The sequence below is a fragment of the Rhinatrema bivittatum genome, unplaced genomic scaffold (genome assembly GCF_901001135.1).
Source record: "Rhinatrema bivittatum unplaced genomic scaffold, aRhiBiv1.1, whole genome shotgun sequence".
Taxonomy (NCBI): Eukaryota; Metazoa; Chordata; class Amphibia; order Gymnophiona; family Rhinatrematidae; genus Rhinatrema; species Rhinatrema bivittatum.
Genome location: NW_021820997.1, coordinates 7,770 through 25,716, shown reverse-complemented (window position 1 = coordinate 25,716; position 17,947 = coordinate 7,770). Strand labels below are relative to the sequence as shown.

Sequence of the window (17,947 nt, the reverse complement as noted above, 5' to 3'; positions counted from 1 at the left end):
ATGCTAGATATGACCAAGTGCAGATCTAAACTTATCCCAACCCACCAAGAGCGAAAGTGCAAAAGGAGAACAAGCTTCTTTCAGAAAGTTCAGAAACTTTCCTCCTTGTACACTTGGGTCCATTAGGGAGAGGCTGGACTGTTAATACACATAAACACACACATGCTTTTGTATGTGTCAGAGGGAATGTGAAAACATAAGCATGTGAGCATGTGAGAGACAGCTTGTGTATATGAATGTGAGAGCAAGAGCATGTGTGTGAGATAGAGTGCATGTGGGAAAGAGCATCTGTGTGTGTGTGAGAGAGAGAGACAGTATGTGGGAGACAGCATGTGTGTGTATGAGTGCATGTGTGTGTATGAGCACATGTGAGTAAGCGAGTATGTGTGTGAAAGCGAGAGCATGTGTGTGAGAGAGATAGAGCACATGTAGGAGAGAGAGCACCTGTGTGTATGTGTGTGAGAGAGAGAGAATGAGATAGCATGTGGATGACAGAGCATGTATGCATGTGACATGTGTGAGTAACCTAGTGTGTGCAAGTTGGAGATTGTGTGAATGTGAGAGAGAGAGAATAGAAGGTTTGTGCAGTCCCCATCTATCAAATTACAACAATCTCAAGATGACTAGAAATCATTTAAAAATATGTTGGTTTAATTATTGAATGTTATTCTATTTGTCAACTGTTTTGAAATATGTATACCTTTTATTAGTATGGTTTCACTATTGTGATGTTTTATATTTCTTAATTTTATTTTATGTTTTCTGTCGAATGGTGATGATTCAGTTTTTCCATTGTTGCACTGCATACAGAGTCTGGCTTTTTACTACTAATACATAACATTTTTATAGTGCTACACGACATACGTAGCACTGTACAAACACACAAAAAAGACAGTCCCTGCTCAATAGAGCTTACAATCTAATAAGACAAATATATAGGAGAAGAGACTTGGGTATTTCATAAAGCAAGACAATAGTTAAAAAAAGTAAGAAAAGTAAGTTAGTTGATGAGGCTAAAAGCAGACAATCAGGCCTAAGATTTAAAAGAAGCTTCAAAAAGTTTGGTTTTTAGATGGGGATTTAAACTCTGTGAGAGAGGGAGTATGACACACCAATTCAGGAGGACTTGTTTTGTTTTCTTAGTAGGAGATGTACTGGTTTTTATTTTTTACAGTATTGACTTTTCATAGATAAGATTGTAACAGTTTAAGTGCTAGCACTTAGTGTTGTTATGGTATGAGGTGTTTTCTATATTGTAATTGCAATTCAGTTTACTCATGGTTTTCTGGGTACCAAGTCCACATTCAAGATATGTTACAATAGTCCTAATACCATATAGGATCTTAGGGGTGCTAGATCAAATTATTTCAATTAGTAACCATGGAATACTAAGACTATCAAGCAATTCAGAGATATAAACTAAAGTAACAACACATTTTTAGAGACTTTCCTATATGTTAAATAGGAAGTCTTCTAAGTAGTAAAGTATACAAACAAAAATTTTAGCCCTTATGTTTTAAATCTTGTAGGAATTTTTATATTTTTCTGATGCCTCATATAACAAAGAAATGTAATTTAAAGAGCATTGAAATGGGAAAAGGAGAGGGAAAATCTTGGTGTCCAGGAGCTTTAAAGTTCAGAATTCTCCTGAGCTGAAGGTAGAAAATTTCATTTTTAGGTATATGAAGATAACACATTGAAATCACTACGAGGATAACTTTTGAATGACTGCCATGCAGCAGCATATATGTGCATATATGGCTGATTCAGCATGTGTAGTTTTACCATAGTTAGTATTTTATAAACTGCCTGTAGCACATATGCATGTACTATAAAACAGGCATTTATTGCCCTGCAACATATGCTTATATGTATGCTTCTCTGTGAATACATGCAATCAGTTGACAGCAAGTATTTCAATGCATTGAACACGTTAAAAATATATATGCGTATATTTTACACACGAAAATAAAATGAGACTTGTGTGAATCAGAATTTATGCATGTAAGTCAATATATTTTCATAAGTGAAATTTCCAGTTTTACCAATTAGAAAATCTTTTGGGCTTAAATTTCTAATTTACTTGTGTAATTTACATGCTTAAAACTGGGTTTTACATGTATAAAGGCACCTTGCACTTGTAAATGGGCTCAAATATATGCCATTCCATTGTTAATAGGCTATACCTGCATTAAGTGGCTTTTCAAAATTGCTATGATATTATGTTACATTTACATGTGTAACTTCTTTGAGAATTCACCTGTCTTTTAAAATAGCAACTTATGGGGTGGATTTGAAAAGGGTTATGCGCGTAAATCCTCCTGCGCATGCCGAGCCTATTTTGCCTAGGCCCGGTGACAGGCACAAAGCCCCGAGGCTTTGTGAAAGGCGCGGGGGCGAGACCGAGGCCTCCGGCACAGCGGCCATGCTGGGGGATCGCGCGCCGGCAGCTGGCCATGCGTAATTTACAAAATAAAGGTGGGGGGAATATAGGTAGGGCTGGGGGGCGGGTTAGATAGGAGAAGGGAGGGGAAGGTGGGGGGGACGAAGAAAAGTTCCCACCGAGGGAACTCCCCTCCCATCGGGGCTCCCCTAGGGCTCGGCGCGCAAAAGGTGCACTAGTATGCACCCCCTTGCATGTGCCGACCCCGGATTTTATAACATGCGCGCGGCTGCGCGTGCATGTTATAAAATTGGGGATACATTTGTGCGCGCTGGGTAGCATGCACAAATGTACCCCGCGTGCGTATGTTTAAAAATCCGGCCCAGTGTGCGTAACTGTTGCCCCATCCCTGAATGCCCTTAAATCATCCCCTTTTTAAGCTCATATATGTTCATGTGAAAGCAAAAAATATGTGTGTAAGTTTGAGATCTGTAAAAATTCATGTACATATATAGATGCTACTTATGGGCATATATGCTCATTTTTACACACTTTGAAAATTCATCCCTAATTATATGTATATTTATAAGGGGGCAGTTTGGAAATGAATGAATATGCCTGATAAAAAGGAAATTGAGCTACAAAATGTAAAATCTAATATTTCTAATCTTTTTTGGTTTGGACATTTTTTTAATGGGAAAAAACATTCTCAATGCATATTACAAAACTATTTCAAATTACAATAGCAAAAAAATGCAACATAATTCAGTACTATTCCTAAATAAATAAATACAAAACATAATTCATTCTATAAAATAGAACCTAAAAATCATTCATTTCGCATATCAGTCATTAACAAAACAATCAATACACTAAAAATCTAACATTGAGATCCAAACCACCCCACACTTACTGGGCAGGAGAAAGCATAATCCATTAATAATTAATAACCATATCCATAGCTAAAACCATTCACAGTGTATCAATCCAGCTCAAGAGTAAGACCCTAAATTAAGTCAAAATACAACAGCAGCATTTCCTTTTGATTATATTTAGTGCCAAAAGTCAAGAATAGGATTTTGTTTTGTGGCAAAAAGCAAATGTTACTGATTTGAACTAGAATAAAAAACTTATGCTTTACCCAAAAATTGTTTTACTGATCACATTTGTGCCCACTACTGTGATATTGTACAAAATATCTTTATTTGCTACCACTGACTACTTTTGGCTTGTAAGCAAGTTTAGGGGTACAGGGACACTGCCAGTTGCCTTCCCACCTTACTTGCAATCAGGAAAAGACAATGTGTATTCTTCTCAGAAATAGGCTTTTATTTATTAGATCTGGCAGGGTTTAGCATTTAGAAAATAACAATTTCTGTCTCTAACGTCCTGGCCACTAAGCACCAGTTTTCCCTAAAGAAAGGTCTGTGTCATGGGTGGTAACAGACATGCCATAAACCTCAGCCTGCTTAATCTATTAATACTTATGGCTAACTCGCTTACCCCTGGTACTGCTTCAGGTGATATCCCTCTATTTACCTCTGAAGCAGACACTGACTGGAGGTCTGAAGAATGTGTGCAGGGGAAAGATTTGCTTCCTGGGTTTGGCACAGGCAGAGCTGCTGGTGGTACGGGCTTCAGGATCTGGTACTTATCAGGTTGTATGGGGCTGGCTCTCACCCCTCACCATTTCAGACTCCATGTCACTCTCCACACCTGAGCATGAGTCTCCTCTCTCTGATCTCCTGCCCCAGTCTCTTGGCCACACCTAATCTCCCTCCTCAATAGCAGGGCTGCTGGTTTGCTTCAGGTTTCCCTTTCTTTTCAGAGATGCTCTCCAGACTCACTCCCCTCAGGGTTTGCTTCCCCAGGGGGCCCTTCACTTTTAGGGTTTGTGCTCCTTTTTTCCTTTTTCTTTGCCCACCCCCCCCCCCCCCCCCTCCATCTTTTTTTTTTTTTTTTTTTTTTTAACAGTTACTATTTATTTTATTTATTTAGCAGGTTTTATATACTGATGTTTGGTGTTGACCTTCACAATGGTTTACATTTTCTTTGTAAAAGCAAAAATACAATCATAATAATATAAAATTAATCTTTTTTTATGTTTAAACGGTTTTTTATTGATTTTAACACCACTAACATTTTCCGGGAGGGCTCCTAAACAATCAGTCCCTCCATAACAAACAAGAATATTCAATGGTACAAGAAATCCCAGTTACACCCTCCTTACCCCCTCCCCCATAAGTTCCAGTGCCATCTGTAGTCCAATTCTTTGACCAGAGTATTTAGTCCTCTGCAAGGAAATCCCCTAACAGTCCATCACTGATTTACTATACTTTCCATCTGCTAAAATGCATAAGCTAATGAATGATCACATGGTGGGTGGAAGATCTTTTGCCGCATTGGAGGTCTTTCCCTCTCCCCTCCCCATTACTTCGGGGGGTCCTGCCACATTGCAAATCTTCTTCCCTCTTCCCATTGCTTCAGGGGGAGAACTGCCACATCTGTATGCCAAGCTGTCCGCCAATGTAACCTTTTTTCTCCATCTATGACTGCCCCTCCTCTCTCTTCCAAAGGTGGGGGGTCTTTGTAATCTCTAGTTGCTTGGCCCATCCATGACTCCTGCTTATGAGCTTAAATTGTTTTCTCTCTATCTGCTTTGCTCCTTTTGACACAGGAACTTGCAAACAGGCACATCTTGATAGAGTATCCTTCAGTGCATCAGGGCAAGGCCTATTTTTTCCACCTAGACAGTACTGTTTTAAAGTTCACCTGGTAGATTCTTTCTCTTGCTGTGAAAGCATTTGGGGCCTGTACACTTCTTTGGCTATTATTGATTTATTTTGTGATTCAGTGGTAAAACATGAGATATCTCCCTACAAGCTTCTCCCTCCCAAAATGTTTTAGTTTGCTATGAAAGAAAGACCCCTCATCTACAGTGTCATAATAAAAGTAAATTACAATTATTACGCTTGGACAAATATGAAGTAGGAAGTGGCCAACAGAGACAAAATCAAATCCAAAACATGTTGGCAAAGAATTTTAGAGAGATAGTTTTGATGTTATGTTTCTTAACTGCAGAATGTACCGATGGTGGACATCAAATTCTTCAGAATCCATACAGAAGTGCTGATTTTGACTCCTCAAGACTACAACAATCAGATAATCAAGAGCTAATATGTGACTACTCACTGTCACCAGGATGGTACCGTTTTATGATCTTTGATAAACCAGCTGAGATGCCAACAAGGTGCATGGAGGTATTGGTCCAGCTGTTTTTACTATTAGATGAAACAACTGTTCCTTAATTCTAGAGCAGTGCCTGTAAATCTTGCTATTTTATTACATCTGACAAACAAGGTGAACTATGAACTTGGAGACCTATAGTACTGCTATTTTGCAATATTCAAGAGGTTGCCTGAACTTGCCATGTTGAGCTGATGCCTGTTTGGGCAGAGAGAATGCCTATGCATGCTTTAGTATTAATGCATCTAGTTAGGAAAATAAAATCTATTGCAAAGATGATTTTCTAAAAAGTCAGTTCATTTCACTTAGTAAAATTCTAGTTCAGTAGCTTGAACTATCACTTGTGCTGATTGCTCAGTCTAATAGGAAAATGCACAGACAATGTTTTTGTTTCAGTTTGTTTCTTTCATTTTCAGGCCACTTTCAGCCTGAATTTCATTTTAGGGGCTATTTTTTTTCCAATGAATTTAGTTTTTATTATTTTTGGAAAATAGTGTGTGCTACTTGCACATAGCAATCAGTTAGTGTAGCTGGGTTTAAAAAAGGTTTGGCTAAGTTCCTAAGAACATAAGAAATTGCCAATTGCTATCATAATGTTGACTTAGGGAATAGCCACTGCTGTTACTGGCATCAGTAGCATGGGATCTACTTAGTGTTTGAGTACTTGCCAGGTACTTGTAGCCTGGATTGGCCACTGTTGGAAACAGAATGCAGGGTTTGATGGACCCTTGGTCTGGCCCAGTATGGCAACTTGTTATGTTCTTATTTACTTATTTTCTGAAGCAAAAAATATTTTTCATAGTTTTTATGGCCATTTTTTATGCATTTTGGATTTAACTAAATGGCTATTTTCAGTTCAGATTACCATTCTTTTTTAAATGAATGCACATCTCTACAATCTAGTTTGTGTATTTGGAAATAGCAGAATAAAAAGCTATGGGATGTCTGAAGGAAGGGGGTCTTAGTAGACTTAAAAGCTTGCACCTTTCAGGGTATTTTCCAAAGCCATATATACAGTATATATATAGAGAGAGAGCTAACCTTGGCTAGAACAAAGCCTTTAAAAATGCATTGTAAAGGCTAAATTTCACCACTTGTATTTTGGGCAGTCCCAAGGCTAGGGTGGAAGAGAAGTTACCTGGCTGGCATTAATTTCAGAACTAGATGGCTAATTAACTGGCCAATCCGATCATAAACCACTACAGACTTGTTTCATGGCATCTGAGAGCAGTGCATCAGTCTGCTATCTGCTCATATGGGATATGAGTAAAGGAAGTGTATTGTGCGTTGCTGTCTTGTCTGTGTAATTTTTGCTTTTTGTGTTTTATTTTACTTTACTTTGGACGATTTTTATCTGTAAAGTGATTAAGAAATGGTGTCAAATATATAAGTAAAATAAAATCCTGAGCACAGGAATAGCTGGCTTAAATCTAGTCATGCTATGCCTGTATCAAGAGCTGACAATCCAGCCCCTCTCATACCCAATCTCCCTTATAGTGTCCCCCATCCTGAACCCCCTGATGTTTTAGGGTTGTGCTGAAGGTGGACCTTTGGACCGAGGTGGGGTTGACACAGCCCGTAGGTAGGGACCTACAGGTCCCTACCGTCGGCAGGCGAAGTGGGTTGATGGACGGAGACCAGCTGGCGCTTCACCAATACCAGTCCTCGTTCCCCGCGGGTTGAGCCTTTGGGTGCCAGGGCCAGCAGACTTAGATGGGCCTCCATATGTTGTCGTCAATGGAGAGACTGAGGTCAGCCCAGAGAAAGCAGTAGAGAGATGATACAGTCTAGTACTGGACGAGGTAGTGTCCCGGAGACCCAGGCGCCAAAGGAACAAATTCAGACAGGGGGCGCCCGAGCAAGAGCAGGCCGAAGCCTGAATAGGCCAAGTCCAGGACATAGGCTGAAGAGGCATCGTAGAGCAAGCTTGAGTCAAGGCTGGCGGCAATCTGGAAGTAGTGGTAAGCAAGGCTGAAGTCTGATCATGGAGATAGTCAAAAGTAGTCAGGCGATGCAGAGGTCTGGGTCTGGAGAGAGGCAACGGAGTGGTCAGGCAAAGCAGAAGTCCGGGCTTCGACGTGGTCAGGCAAAGCAGAGGTCCAGGCTTGGAGAGAGGCAACGGAGTGGTCAGGCAAAGCAGAGGTCCGAGCTTCGACGTGGTCAGGCAAAGCAGAGGTCCAGGCTTGGAGCAAGTCAATGACGTGGTCAGGCAAAGCAGAGTCAAAGTCTGTGTAGGCAATCCGAGGAAGGGTTGAAGAGCAGGAACGCAGGAACGAAGGAAACGGGAACTGGGGTCAATGAGGAACAGGAACACAGGAACGAGAAGAATCTCTCAGGAGGCAACGAGTACTTGACCAGCAAGGAGACCTGTTGCAAAGGCAAAGGCAAAGATAGGGAGTGGAGCCTGGGCTTGTTGCGCCTGTCGGTCGCAGACGGCTGTGACCGCTGTTGCTCACCAATTTTCTCACTGCACTGTCTCCTATGGGTAGCCTTGTGGCCTCACCCAGCTTATGCGGACCTTCACACCCATATTCCTGGGCCTCAATGGACGCTGCCGACCGCCATCTTGCCCTTGGAGTTCCTTAGGCATGCGTGCGCACTCCCGGGCCAGTCTTAGGCACATCATGGCGGGAACCTTGGGGGCACCCCCCCCCCCCCGAATGACGTCATTCTCCACAGACTCTTAAGCTGGCTGGTCCTGCCTGCCTACGACTTAGCAACAAGTTCCTTCATTGCTGAATCCTTCGCTCACTTCCGACTTCCGTTCCAGCTCCTGCCTTTGGTGTGAGATGTTCCTGGGTACCTGCTCCTCGGGGGCCCTTTTCCTCATCTCTGGCTATCCGCTCCTTGGAGGGCCTTGCGCTGAAGACCTCTTCATGCCCCGCTCCTCAGGGCTAATCCTGGAACCTTCACATCTCTACTGTGAGTACCCTGCTCTGCATACCACTAATACTTCATCTCTACAAGAGCTCTCATTGATGTACCGCGCTTCACGGACCACTGCCGTATCATTTCTACAGAGGAGACCTCATCGGTGTACCCTGCTCTGTGGACCATTGATGGACCTGCTCTACAGAGAAATCCCCTTTTGGGTATACCCCATTTCACAGACTCTGTGGCACTCCAGTGTCTGTGTGACTTTCTACCACACTCCCTCCTCTGCGGGCAGAGTCTCTCTCTCTCTCTCTCTCCAGTTCCTGCTGTCAATCACAACTAGCAGCCGAGACCTTGCCTCCTGATGGTGAGGCTCACGGGGCTCCTCCCTGTCAGCGGTGTCGTCTCTCACCTCGGCCCAGGGCCCATATACCCACAAACCATAACAGGGCTTAAATACCAGTGCTCCACTGACGTCATCATCCGGGGCTGCGGCTCAGTTCCCGCCACGGGCCCTACTTAAGGTTCAGTGATGCGCGCGTGCCTAGGGCGGGGTGTGGTGCTGAGTAGCAGCATCTCTCCTCGGGCCACACGGAGAGGCCCGACATGGAGCGGGGACACCAGGTCTGTAGCTGAGCCGGAGGCACCGGGGTGGCCCGAGGACGGAGCTGGTGGCCTACCGCCGCCAGAGACCAGGGATCAGGCGCTGGAGTTACTGAAGAGAGGTGAGGGGGCTGTGCCGCCGGTCTGCTGTGGACGGCACGTGAAACATTTAATAATGTGACCTGATCCTCACTAGCACAAAGTCCAAACAACTTTGTAATGGCCCCTGCCTTTCCAGAAGTCCAAACATCCTCCTGATTTCCTCCCTTCAACAGAAAGCCAAACATCCTGCCAGTGTCCCCTCTAGAGCCCAATCATACCTATGACCTCCTCCCCCTGTCTCCCACAGATCATCTTTCCTCTTGTACAGACATCACCTCCCCAGCATTGTCCCAATGATCCCCCTCCAAACCAGACACTAACTACCACCTCTCTACTCCTCTACTCACCTCCCTAGTCTATCCAGAATCCCCACTCTGGCTGAAAAGAGGAATTATGCTTACTTCCTCCCTGCTCCAGTGCTGGACTCCAAAGGCCAATAAGTAGTGCTATACACCTCATTTGGAACTCTGTGCTGGAGCAGAGAAGACATAAGCAGTCCTTCATCTGCCAGATAGAATGGGGTTTTCTGAGTGGGCGAGTGAGTAAACAAAATGTAGCAGAATGATGGGAAAAGATAGCGAGAGGGGTTTGAATGGAGGGTAGTGTCTCCTGGGGATGCTTGGAGGAAGGGGAGATGGAAAAGTGCTGGGTGGGTCATCTAGATGAGAGAGAGATTGCTCTATGTAAGACATTGGGGATATGATTTGGCTTCAAGGGTAGGTTTAGAGGTTTGATTGAGCTTTGGAGAGGACATTAGAAGTACATTTGTATTTTGGGGTGGCTGGGGACTTTGGAAGGATGTTTGGACTTTGCAGGAAGAGCTTGATGAGCCCAGGGTTGGAGTGGTGGACGTTAGTTGCAGACCTGGCTTTGAGGTGGGCTTGCATATGGTAATTTTTCAATAAGCTGCTCAGCAGCAGTCTATAACTGGCTAAGTTAACTTTAGGATAATTTTCTGCTACAATTTAGCAGGCTAAATTGTCTGAAAATTATCCTATAGATAACAGTAGCTTTCTTAATATAGCTAGCAATCTTGGCTATTCAGCAGCACTTTGAAAATGGGCCATGATATGCTTGTTAATAATCCTCTCCTCTAGCCAACCACTTTATTAGCTTTCATTTATCAAAATAGCATATTCATTTTGGTAAGTAATTTCCCTTTTGGAAAGATTTTAAAAATAAAAATAATCCAATACATGTTTCTTACTGCTGTTTTTATTTTCTATTACAGATGAACCACTGTGGAACTCAAGCCCCCATCTGGTTGTCTTTGAGGGAGTCAGAGACCTTGCCTCAGCCTGGAGAAAGCAAGAAGCTTACAGCTTGTGCAACATGGCAGTTTTTCTTTAGCACCACAAAGAATTGTTGCCTTTTCCGAATTCCTATCACTTTAACAAACTGTGGAGATTTCTTTGTATATTTACTGCAGCCTACCCAGGGTTGTATGGGATATTGTGCAGAAGGTGAGGCATCAAATGGTAGCATTGATATATCTCCAGATTTATCTTCCTTTTCTTCTTAACATAGTGATGTCCCAAATTCCTAATGAGGACAGAGAAAAGAGTGATCATCAGTATTGAAAGCAAAAGCCCTTGGCTTTGGCTAGGAAAGGCCACTGGAGACTTTGGCAAGGGTTGTTTCTGTGGAATGTACAGAGCAAAAGCCAGACTGGAGTAGATCAAGAATGACTTGATAAGAAGAAAAGTGAAAAGAAGTGGTGAACGACATGTTTCAGTAGTTTGAATGTGAAAGGGAGGAGGAAGATTGGATAATAGCTAGCAGGGCATGTAGAGTCCCGTGAGGTTTTTATGAGGAGTGGTGTGATCGCAGCATGTTTGAAGGCAGCAGGGACAGTTGCAATAGAAAGTGATAGATTGATGATGTGATAGATCTCCTGCAGACGGTGTTCAGGAGGACAAGATTTAGATTTACTGGTGTTGGCTTCTCCACTGCTATTGACCACCCATTGATGAGTGACTCTGTCATCTTCTGCCCCTGGTTGATAGGAACAATACAAATAGGAGCAGGCATCTAATATTCCAGATTCTTATTTGACACTGTCTGTATGTGTATATCTAGTTTCCACATTCTAAAAAAATATTTCTTTTGGTTGGGGGACTCCTTGTCTGATCAGTGCTTTCATCAGTGTTGATTGTGCTCATCCTATGTACCTGCAGAGGAACAAACTTTCCGCTTCCTCTCCCATTCTTTTTATAACTGCTCTTTGATGCCACTGGCAATGGCATGATGAATTTTAATCATCAGGGGATGAACAGCTTTTGAATATTTGCTATTACACGGATTGCAGCTTTGATTAAATGTACTTCTGCGATTCCCTTGGTGTGGTTTTTCAATTTTTGTTGAATCTTTACCACCTCAACTTTGTGGATGATGAAATTTTAAACAGATCACTAGTGGCACTGACTGTGGGGTTTTAGTGTTATAATGCACCCAATAGTGTGCACATGCATAGACACTGAGAAGAAGCAGTTAAGATTTCAAGATATAAAGCACACACTACCGTGTGCTCATTGACATAAACTAAGTGACACTTACAGAAAGGCTGAGAGAGCATAGACTGCTGTTCACCTTCCTGTCAGTCATACACAATGAAACATAGAATCTGGGTACTGTAATGCAGAGACTTCAGATAGACTTGTAATCTTTCTACAGCACTGATTTTAACTTTGGTTGACAGTACACTGAATGTAATATTCAAGAGATTAGTGACTTCTAATATGACACAGTAAGAACATAAGAAACTGCCATGCTGAGTCAGACCAACAGAGGCCAAACCAGGCCACAAGAACCTGGCAATTACTCAAACACTAAGAAGATCCCATGCTACTAATGCAATTAATAGCAGTGGCTATTCCCTAAGTCAACTTGATTAATAGCAGTTAATGGACTGCTCCTCCAAGAACTTATCCAAACCTTTTTTGAACCCAGCTACACTAACTGCATTAACCACATCCTCTAGCAACAAATTCCAGAGCTTTACTGTGCGTTGAGTGAAAAAGAATTTTCTCTGATTAGTCTTAAATGTGCTACTTGCTAACTTCATGGAATGCCCCCTAGTCCTTCTATTATTCAAAAGTGTAAATAACTGATTCACATCTACTCGTTCAAGACCTCTCATGATCTTAAAGACCTCTATCATATCCCCCCCTCAGCCTTCTCTTCTCCAAGCTGAACAGCCCTAACCTCTTCAGCCTTTCCTCATAGGGGAAAAGAACAGGCAACAGCTCATATTTCTTTTTTAGCTAAATGGTGTTTTAAAACATTTTTTTCACTCTAAGAGCTTCATAAAGTCTCTTTCTTCTCTCTGAAATCCAATAGAGAAATGACTTAACAAAATGGTGACTGCTGAAAGTTAAGTTTTGCTTTAAGTTTCAGATTTAAAAAAATGAGGAAGTCATGCTGATATGGGCTGCTTGAAAAAGTGCTTCAAATTTGATTTAATGACTGGAAAAGGAACAGTGTGCAAATCCAAGGCTCTCATGCTAAACTTTCAAAAGGGAAACTTTGATAAAATGAGAAAAATTGTTAGAAAAAAACTGAAAGGAGCAGCTACAAAAGTAAAAAATGTCCAAGAGGCGTGGTCATTGTTAAAAAATACCATTCTAGAAGCACAGTCCAGATGTATTCCACACATTAAGAAAGGTGGAAAGAAGGCAAAACGATTACTGGCATGGTTAAAAGGGGAGGTGAAAGAAGCTATTTTAGCCAAAAGATCTTCATTCAAAAATTGGAAGAAGGATCCAACAGAAGAAAATAGGATAAAGCATAAACATTGGCAAGTTAAATGTAAGACATTGATAAGACAGGCTAGGAGAGAATTTGAAAAGAAGTTGGCTGTAGAGGCAAAAACTCACAGTAAAAACGTTTTTAAATATATCCAAAGCAGAAAGCCTGTGAGGGAGTCAGTTGGACCGTTAGATGATCGAGGGGTTAAAGGGGCACTTAGAGAAGATAAGGCCATTGCGGAAAGATTAAATGATTTCTTTGCTTCGGTGTTTACTGAAGAGGATGTTGGGGAGGTACCCGTAATGGAGAAGGTTTTCATGGGTAATGATTCAGATGAACTGAATCAAATCACGGTGAACCTAGAAGATGTGGTAGGCCTGATTGACAAACTGAAGAGTAGTAAATCACCTGGACTGGATGGTATACACCCCAGGGTTCTGAAGGAACTAAAAAATGAAATTTCAGACCTATTAGTAAAAATTTGTAACTTATCATTAAAATCATCCATTGTACCTGAAGACTGGAGGATAGCAAATGTAACCCCAATATTTAAAAAGGGCTCCAGGGGCGATCCGGGAAACTACAGACCGGTTAGCCTGACTTCAGTGCCAGGAAAAAGAGTGGAAAGTGTTCTAAACATCAAAATCACAGAACATATAGAAAGAAATGGTTTAATGGAACAAAGTCAGCATGGCTTTACCCAGGGCAAGTCTTGCCTCACAAATCTGCTTCACTTTTTTGAAGGAGTTAATAAACATGTGGATAAAGGTGAACCGGTAGATATAGTATACTTGGATTTTCAGAAGGCGTTTGACAAAGTTCCTCATGAGAGGCTTCTAGGAAAAGTAAAAAGTCATGGGATAGGTGGCGATGTCCTTTCGTGGATTGCAAACTGGCTAAAAGACAGGAAACAGAGAGTAGGATTAAATGGGCAATTTTCTCAGTGGAAGGGAGTGGACAGTGGAGTGCCTCAGGGATCTGTATTGGGACCCTTACTGTTCAATATATTTATAAATGATCTGGAAAGAAATACGACGAGTGAGATAATCAAATTTGCAGATGACACAAAATTGTTCAGAGTAGTTAAATCACAAGCAGATTGTGATAAATTGCAGGAAGACCTTGTGAGACTGGAAAATTGGGCATCCAAATGGCAGATGAAATTTAATGTGGATAAGTGCAAGGTGATGCATATAGGGAAAAATAACCCATGCTATAATTACACGATGTTGGGTTCCATATTAGGTGCTACAACCCAAGAAAGAGATCTAGGTGTCATAGTGGATAACACATTGAAATTGTCGGTTCAGTGTGCTGCGGCAGTCAAAAAAAGCAAACAGAATGTTGGGAATTATTAGAAAAGGAATGATGAATAAAACGGAAAATGTCATAATGCCTCTGTATCGCTTCATGGTGAGACCGCACCTTGAATACTGTGTACAATTCTGGTCGCCGCATCTCAAAAAAGATATAATTGCGATGGAGAAGGTACAGAGAAGGGCTACCAAAATGATAAGGGGAATGGAACAACTCCCCTATGAGGAAAGACTAAAGAGGTTAGGACTTTTTAGCTTGGAGAAGAGACGACTGAGGGGGGATATGATAGAGGTGTTTAAAATCATGAGAGGTCTAGAACGGGTAGATGTGAATCGGTTATTTACTCTTTCGGATAGTAGAAAGACTAGGGGACACTCCATGAAGTTAGCATGGGGCACATTTAAAACTAATCGGAGAAAGTTCTTTTTTACTCAACGCACAATTAAACTCTGGAATTTGTTGCCAGAGAATGTGGTTCGTGCAGTTAGTATAGCTGTGTTTAAAAAAGGATTGGATAAGTTCTTGGAGGAGAAGTCCATTACCTGCTATTAAGTTCACTTAGAGAATAGCCACTGCCATTAGCAATGGTTACATGGAATAGACTTAGTTTTTGGGTACTTGCCAGGTTCTTATGGCCTGGATTGGCCACTGTTGGAAACAGGATGCTGGGCTTGATGGACCCTTGGTCTGACCCAGTATGGCATTTTCTTATGTTCTTATGTTTTTCTTATTGGACTTGCTCCTTTTTGTCCCTTCCCTTCTTGACTCTGTTTTGCCTGGCTTGAAGAGAAATCAGACCTGGAACTTTTCTTGCTTCATAGACATTAATGGGATCCAAAATGAAAGCAAACAAAATATGTAGTCATTTTCTAAAAGCATGTCCATTTGTTTCACATGAAACAATGGAAACTAAAAATGGGACCATTTGTTTTGTTCTACCCATTTATTTCTAACAAGTTTAACTCCCTTGTAAAAAGAGGTAATCCACCTAAGTCAGCCATATCTGGGTAAGTGGAATTTAAGATGCCTGAAATTACATGTGTATAAATAGTGGAGTTAGGTCAGCGGGGAGGTGGGTAGAAAGTTAGGAAGCTAATAGTAACTTCGCTAGCCAACTGTAAGTGCTACAACAGCTGTCCTAAATCTGACTGCCACCCTCTCTCCCTCCTTCCTGAGAGTCTGTTAAAAAAATTAGGGGCAGATTTTCAAAGGTTTACACACGTAGGGGGGTTACGCGCGCCAGGCCTATTTTCAAAAGGCCCGGCAGGGTGCATGAAGCCCCGGGACGCTTGTAAGTCCTGGGGCTTGAACAAATGGGCGGTCTGGGAATGGGGTGGGGATGGGGGCTGAGGGGGGATATGATAGAGATGTTTAAAATCATGAGAGGTCTAGAACGGGTAGATGTGAATCGGTTATTTACTCTTTCGGATAGTAGAAAGACTAGGGGGCACTCCATGAAGTTAGCATGGGGCACATTTAAACTAATCGGAGAAAGTTCTTTTTCACTCAACGCACAATTAAACTCTGGAATTTGTTGCCAGAGGATGTGGTAAGTGCAGTTAGTATAGGTGTGTTTAAAAAAGGATTGGATAAGTTCTTGGAGGAGAAGTCCATTACCTGCTATTAATTGAGTTGACTTAGAAAATAGCCACTGCTATTACTAGCAATGGTAACATGGAATAGACTTGGTTTTTTTGGGTGCTTGCCAGGTTCTTGTAGCCTGGATTGGCCACTGTTGGAAACAGGATGCTGGGCTTGATGGGCCCTTGGTCTGACCCAGTATGGCATGTTCTTATGTTTTTATGTTCTTATGGCCAGAGGCCTCTGCAGGGCTGGGGGATCACACGCCGGCGTTGGCTGGTGTGCGCAAGTTAGGCAGGCGTAACTTGTGAAATAAAGCTACGGGGGGGGGGGGGGGTTTCGGGCTTGGGGGGCGGGATAGGCAGGGGAAGGGAGGGGAAGGTGGGGGGGGGGGGAATGGGGAAAGCCAGCTGGTCTCCCCGAGGGCTTGGCGCGTGCAAGGTGCACTAGTGTGCACCACCTTGCACGTGTCGACCCCGGATTTTATAACATGCGTGCGGCTGCGCGCACATGTTATAAAATCGGGCGTAGATTTGTGCATGCCGGGTTGTGCGCACAATTCTACGCCCGCGCGTACCTACTAAAATCTGGCCCTTTGTGTGCATATATGCTATTTTTATGCATGAAACCCTTTTTAAAATGTACTCCTTATTGTCCATGTTCCATTATCCATTCTGCTTAAGAACAAAATATAATAACTAAATAATTTATCTTGCTAGGTAAACTGTCTGTGCCGTCATCATTGCCACCACCACCTCCAGCTATTCCTGACATTGTGGCAGAATTGAAGGGTCACAGCATTTACCTAAAATGTTCCTTTGACACATCTTCTACAAAGAGTTCCCTGGGATTTACTGTAGCATGGTCCAGGCTTTCTTCTAAAGGAATCAAGGAAGAACTGCGGCAGGAGACAACTGTTCAGCCATTTTCACTGCTAGAGCTGGACGGCATAAACCTCAGACTTGGAGACCGGGTACTTTAAAATAAAATATTTTTCTACAATACTTATGTTTTTGCTTTCCAACATTCAAAATGTTGGAAAAAATTATATTGAAGGGATCAATGCATGTCTGTCCATAATAATGCTCCAAAAAAGGGATGCAAATTCACCACATTTGGCATGCAGGAAGTCTTGGTCAAGACTGAAAACTAGGAACATTGGATCAGTATGTTAGGAGAACCGAGCTTAAAAATGCCCCATTGCTTTCTATGGGGAACAGTTACAGGCTGCAGTGCTCCCGGCTTTTCCTCTCATCCCCCCAGCCCTTTGGCATAGAACTATTGTGGGGTTGAAGCTTCTAGAGGAGGATAGCTGCAGTTCATGCCTGAGATATGAAAGGAAGAGCAGCTGAGAGCTACAGATCTTCTAGAAAGAGTTAAAGCTTAGATAGAGTTTTGTATTGAGCTAACAATCAAGTAAGTAAAATATTTGATTCTTGATGATTGTTTCTGCTGTAATTTCAGTAGGCTCAGTTTACCCAGAGGTTTACTCTCTACAAGGCAAAGGTTGAATATCAGGGTGCCCTGACTATCTGCTGACAAAAAGAGATATTTGGCTGCTACTTAGTATGTTCTGCAACACTCAATAGTTTACATGGAGGGTCTCACAATAGACATTTAGGATGTGCAAGAGGCAGGGCCTGTACTTATTGTACTTCACTCTACCTCCATTTCAAACCACAAAGGGTTATCTTATCCAACTAGATATATAGAGGTGGATATTCAATGGGATTTTTCTGGTTAACTTCTGAGCTATCCATATAAAAGCCAAGGTTTGAATATCATCACCACATATCCAGATAACCTGTATCCGGATAATTAATTTTACAGATAAAATGTATCCGGATTACTTGAATGCAGTTTGGGCACATTCTGAGGCAGAGTTAATTTAGCTGAATAACTTATCTGGCTAACTCTGATATTTAGAGTTAACTGAGTAAGTTATTTGGCTAACTCTAGATGGGACCAAGAGCAGTGTTAAAATTATCTGGGAATGTATTCCCAGATAACTTTAATCTTAACTGGTTATAGTAAAAAAACATATAGCCAGTTAAATGGTAACATGTGCCCCCTCCAAAATAAACCAACCAACTT

The 17,947-nt window shown here is 42.1% G+C and overlaps 1 protein-coding gene across 1 annotated transcript in view; it reads left to right on the top strand.

The window, feature by feature from the left end:
- Positions 1-16,826, top strand: part of LOC115082355 (von Willebrand factor D and EGF domain-containing protein-like) — a gene marked incomplete at its 3' end in the record, with an annotated part of 51,547 nt that extends 34,721 nt beyond the window's left edge. The window contains exons 2-4 of the mRNA XM_029586591.1: positions 5,465-5,643; positions 10,440-10,671; positions 16,573-16,826. Of these exons, the coding sequence (XP_029442451.1) occupies positions 5,465-5,643; positions 10,440-10,671; positions 16,573-16,826 (665 nt within the window). The remainder of the gene's footprint in view (positions 1-5,464; positions 5,644-10,439; positions 10,672-16,572) is intronic.
- Positions 16,827-17,947: the final 1,121 nt, after the last annotated feature.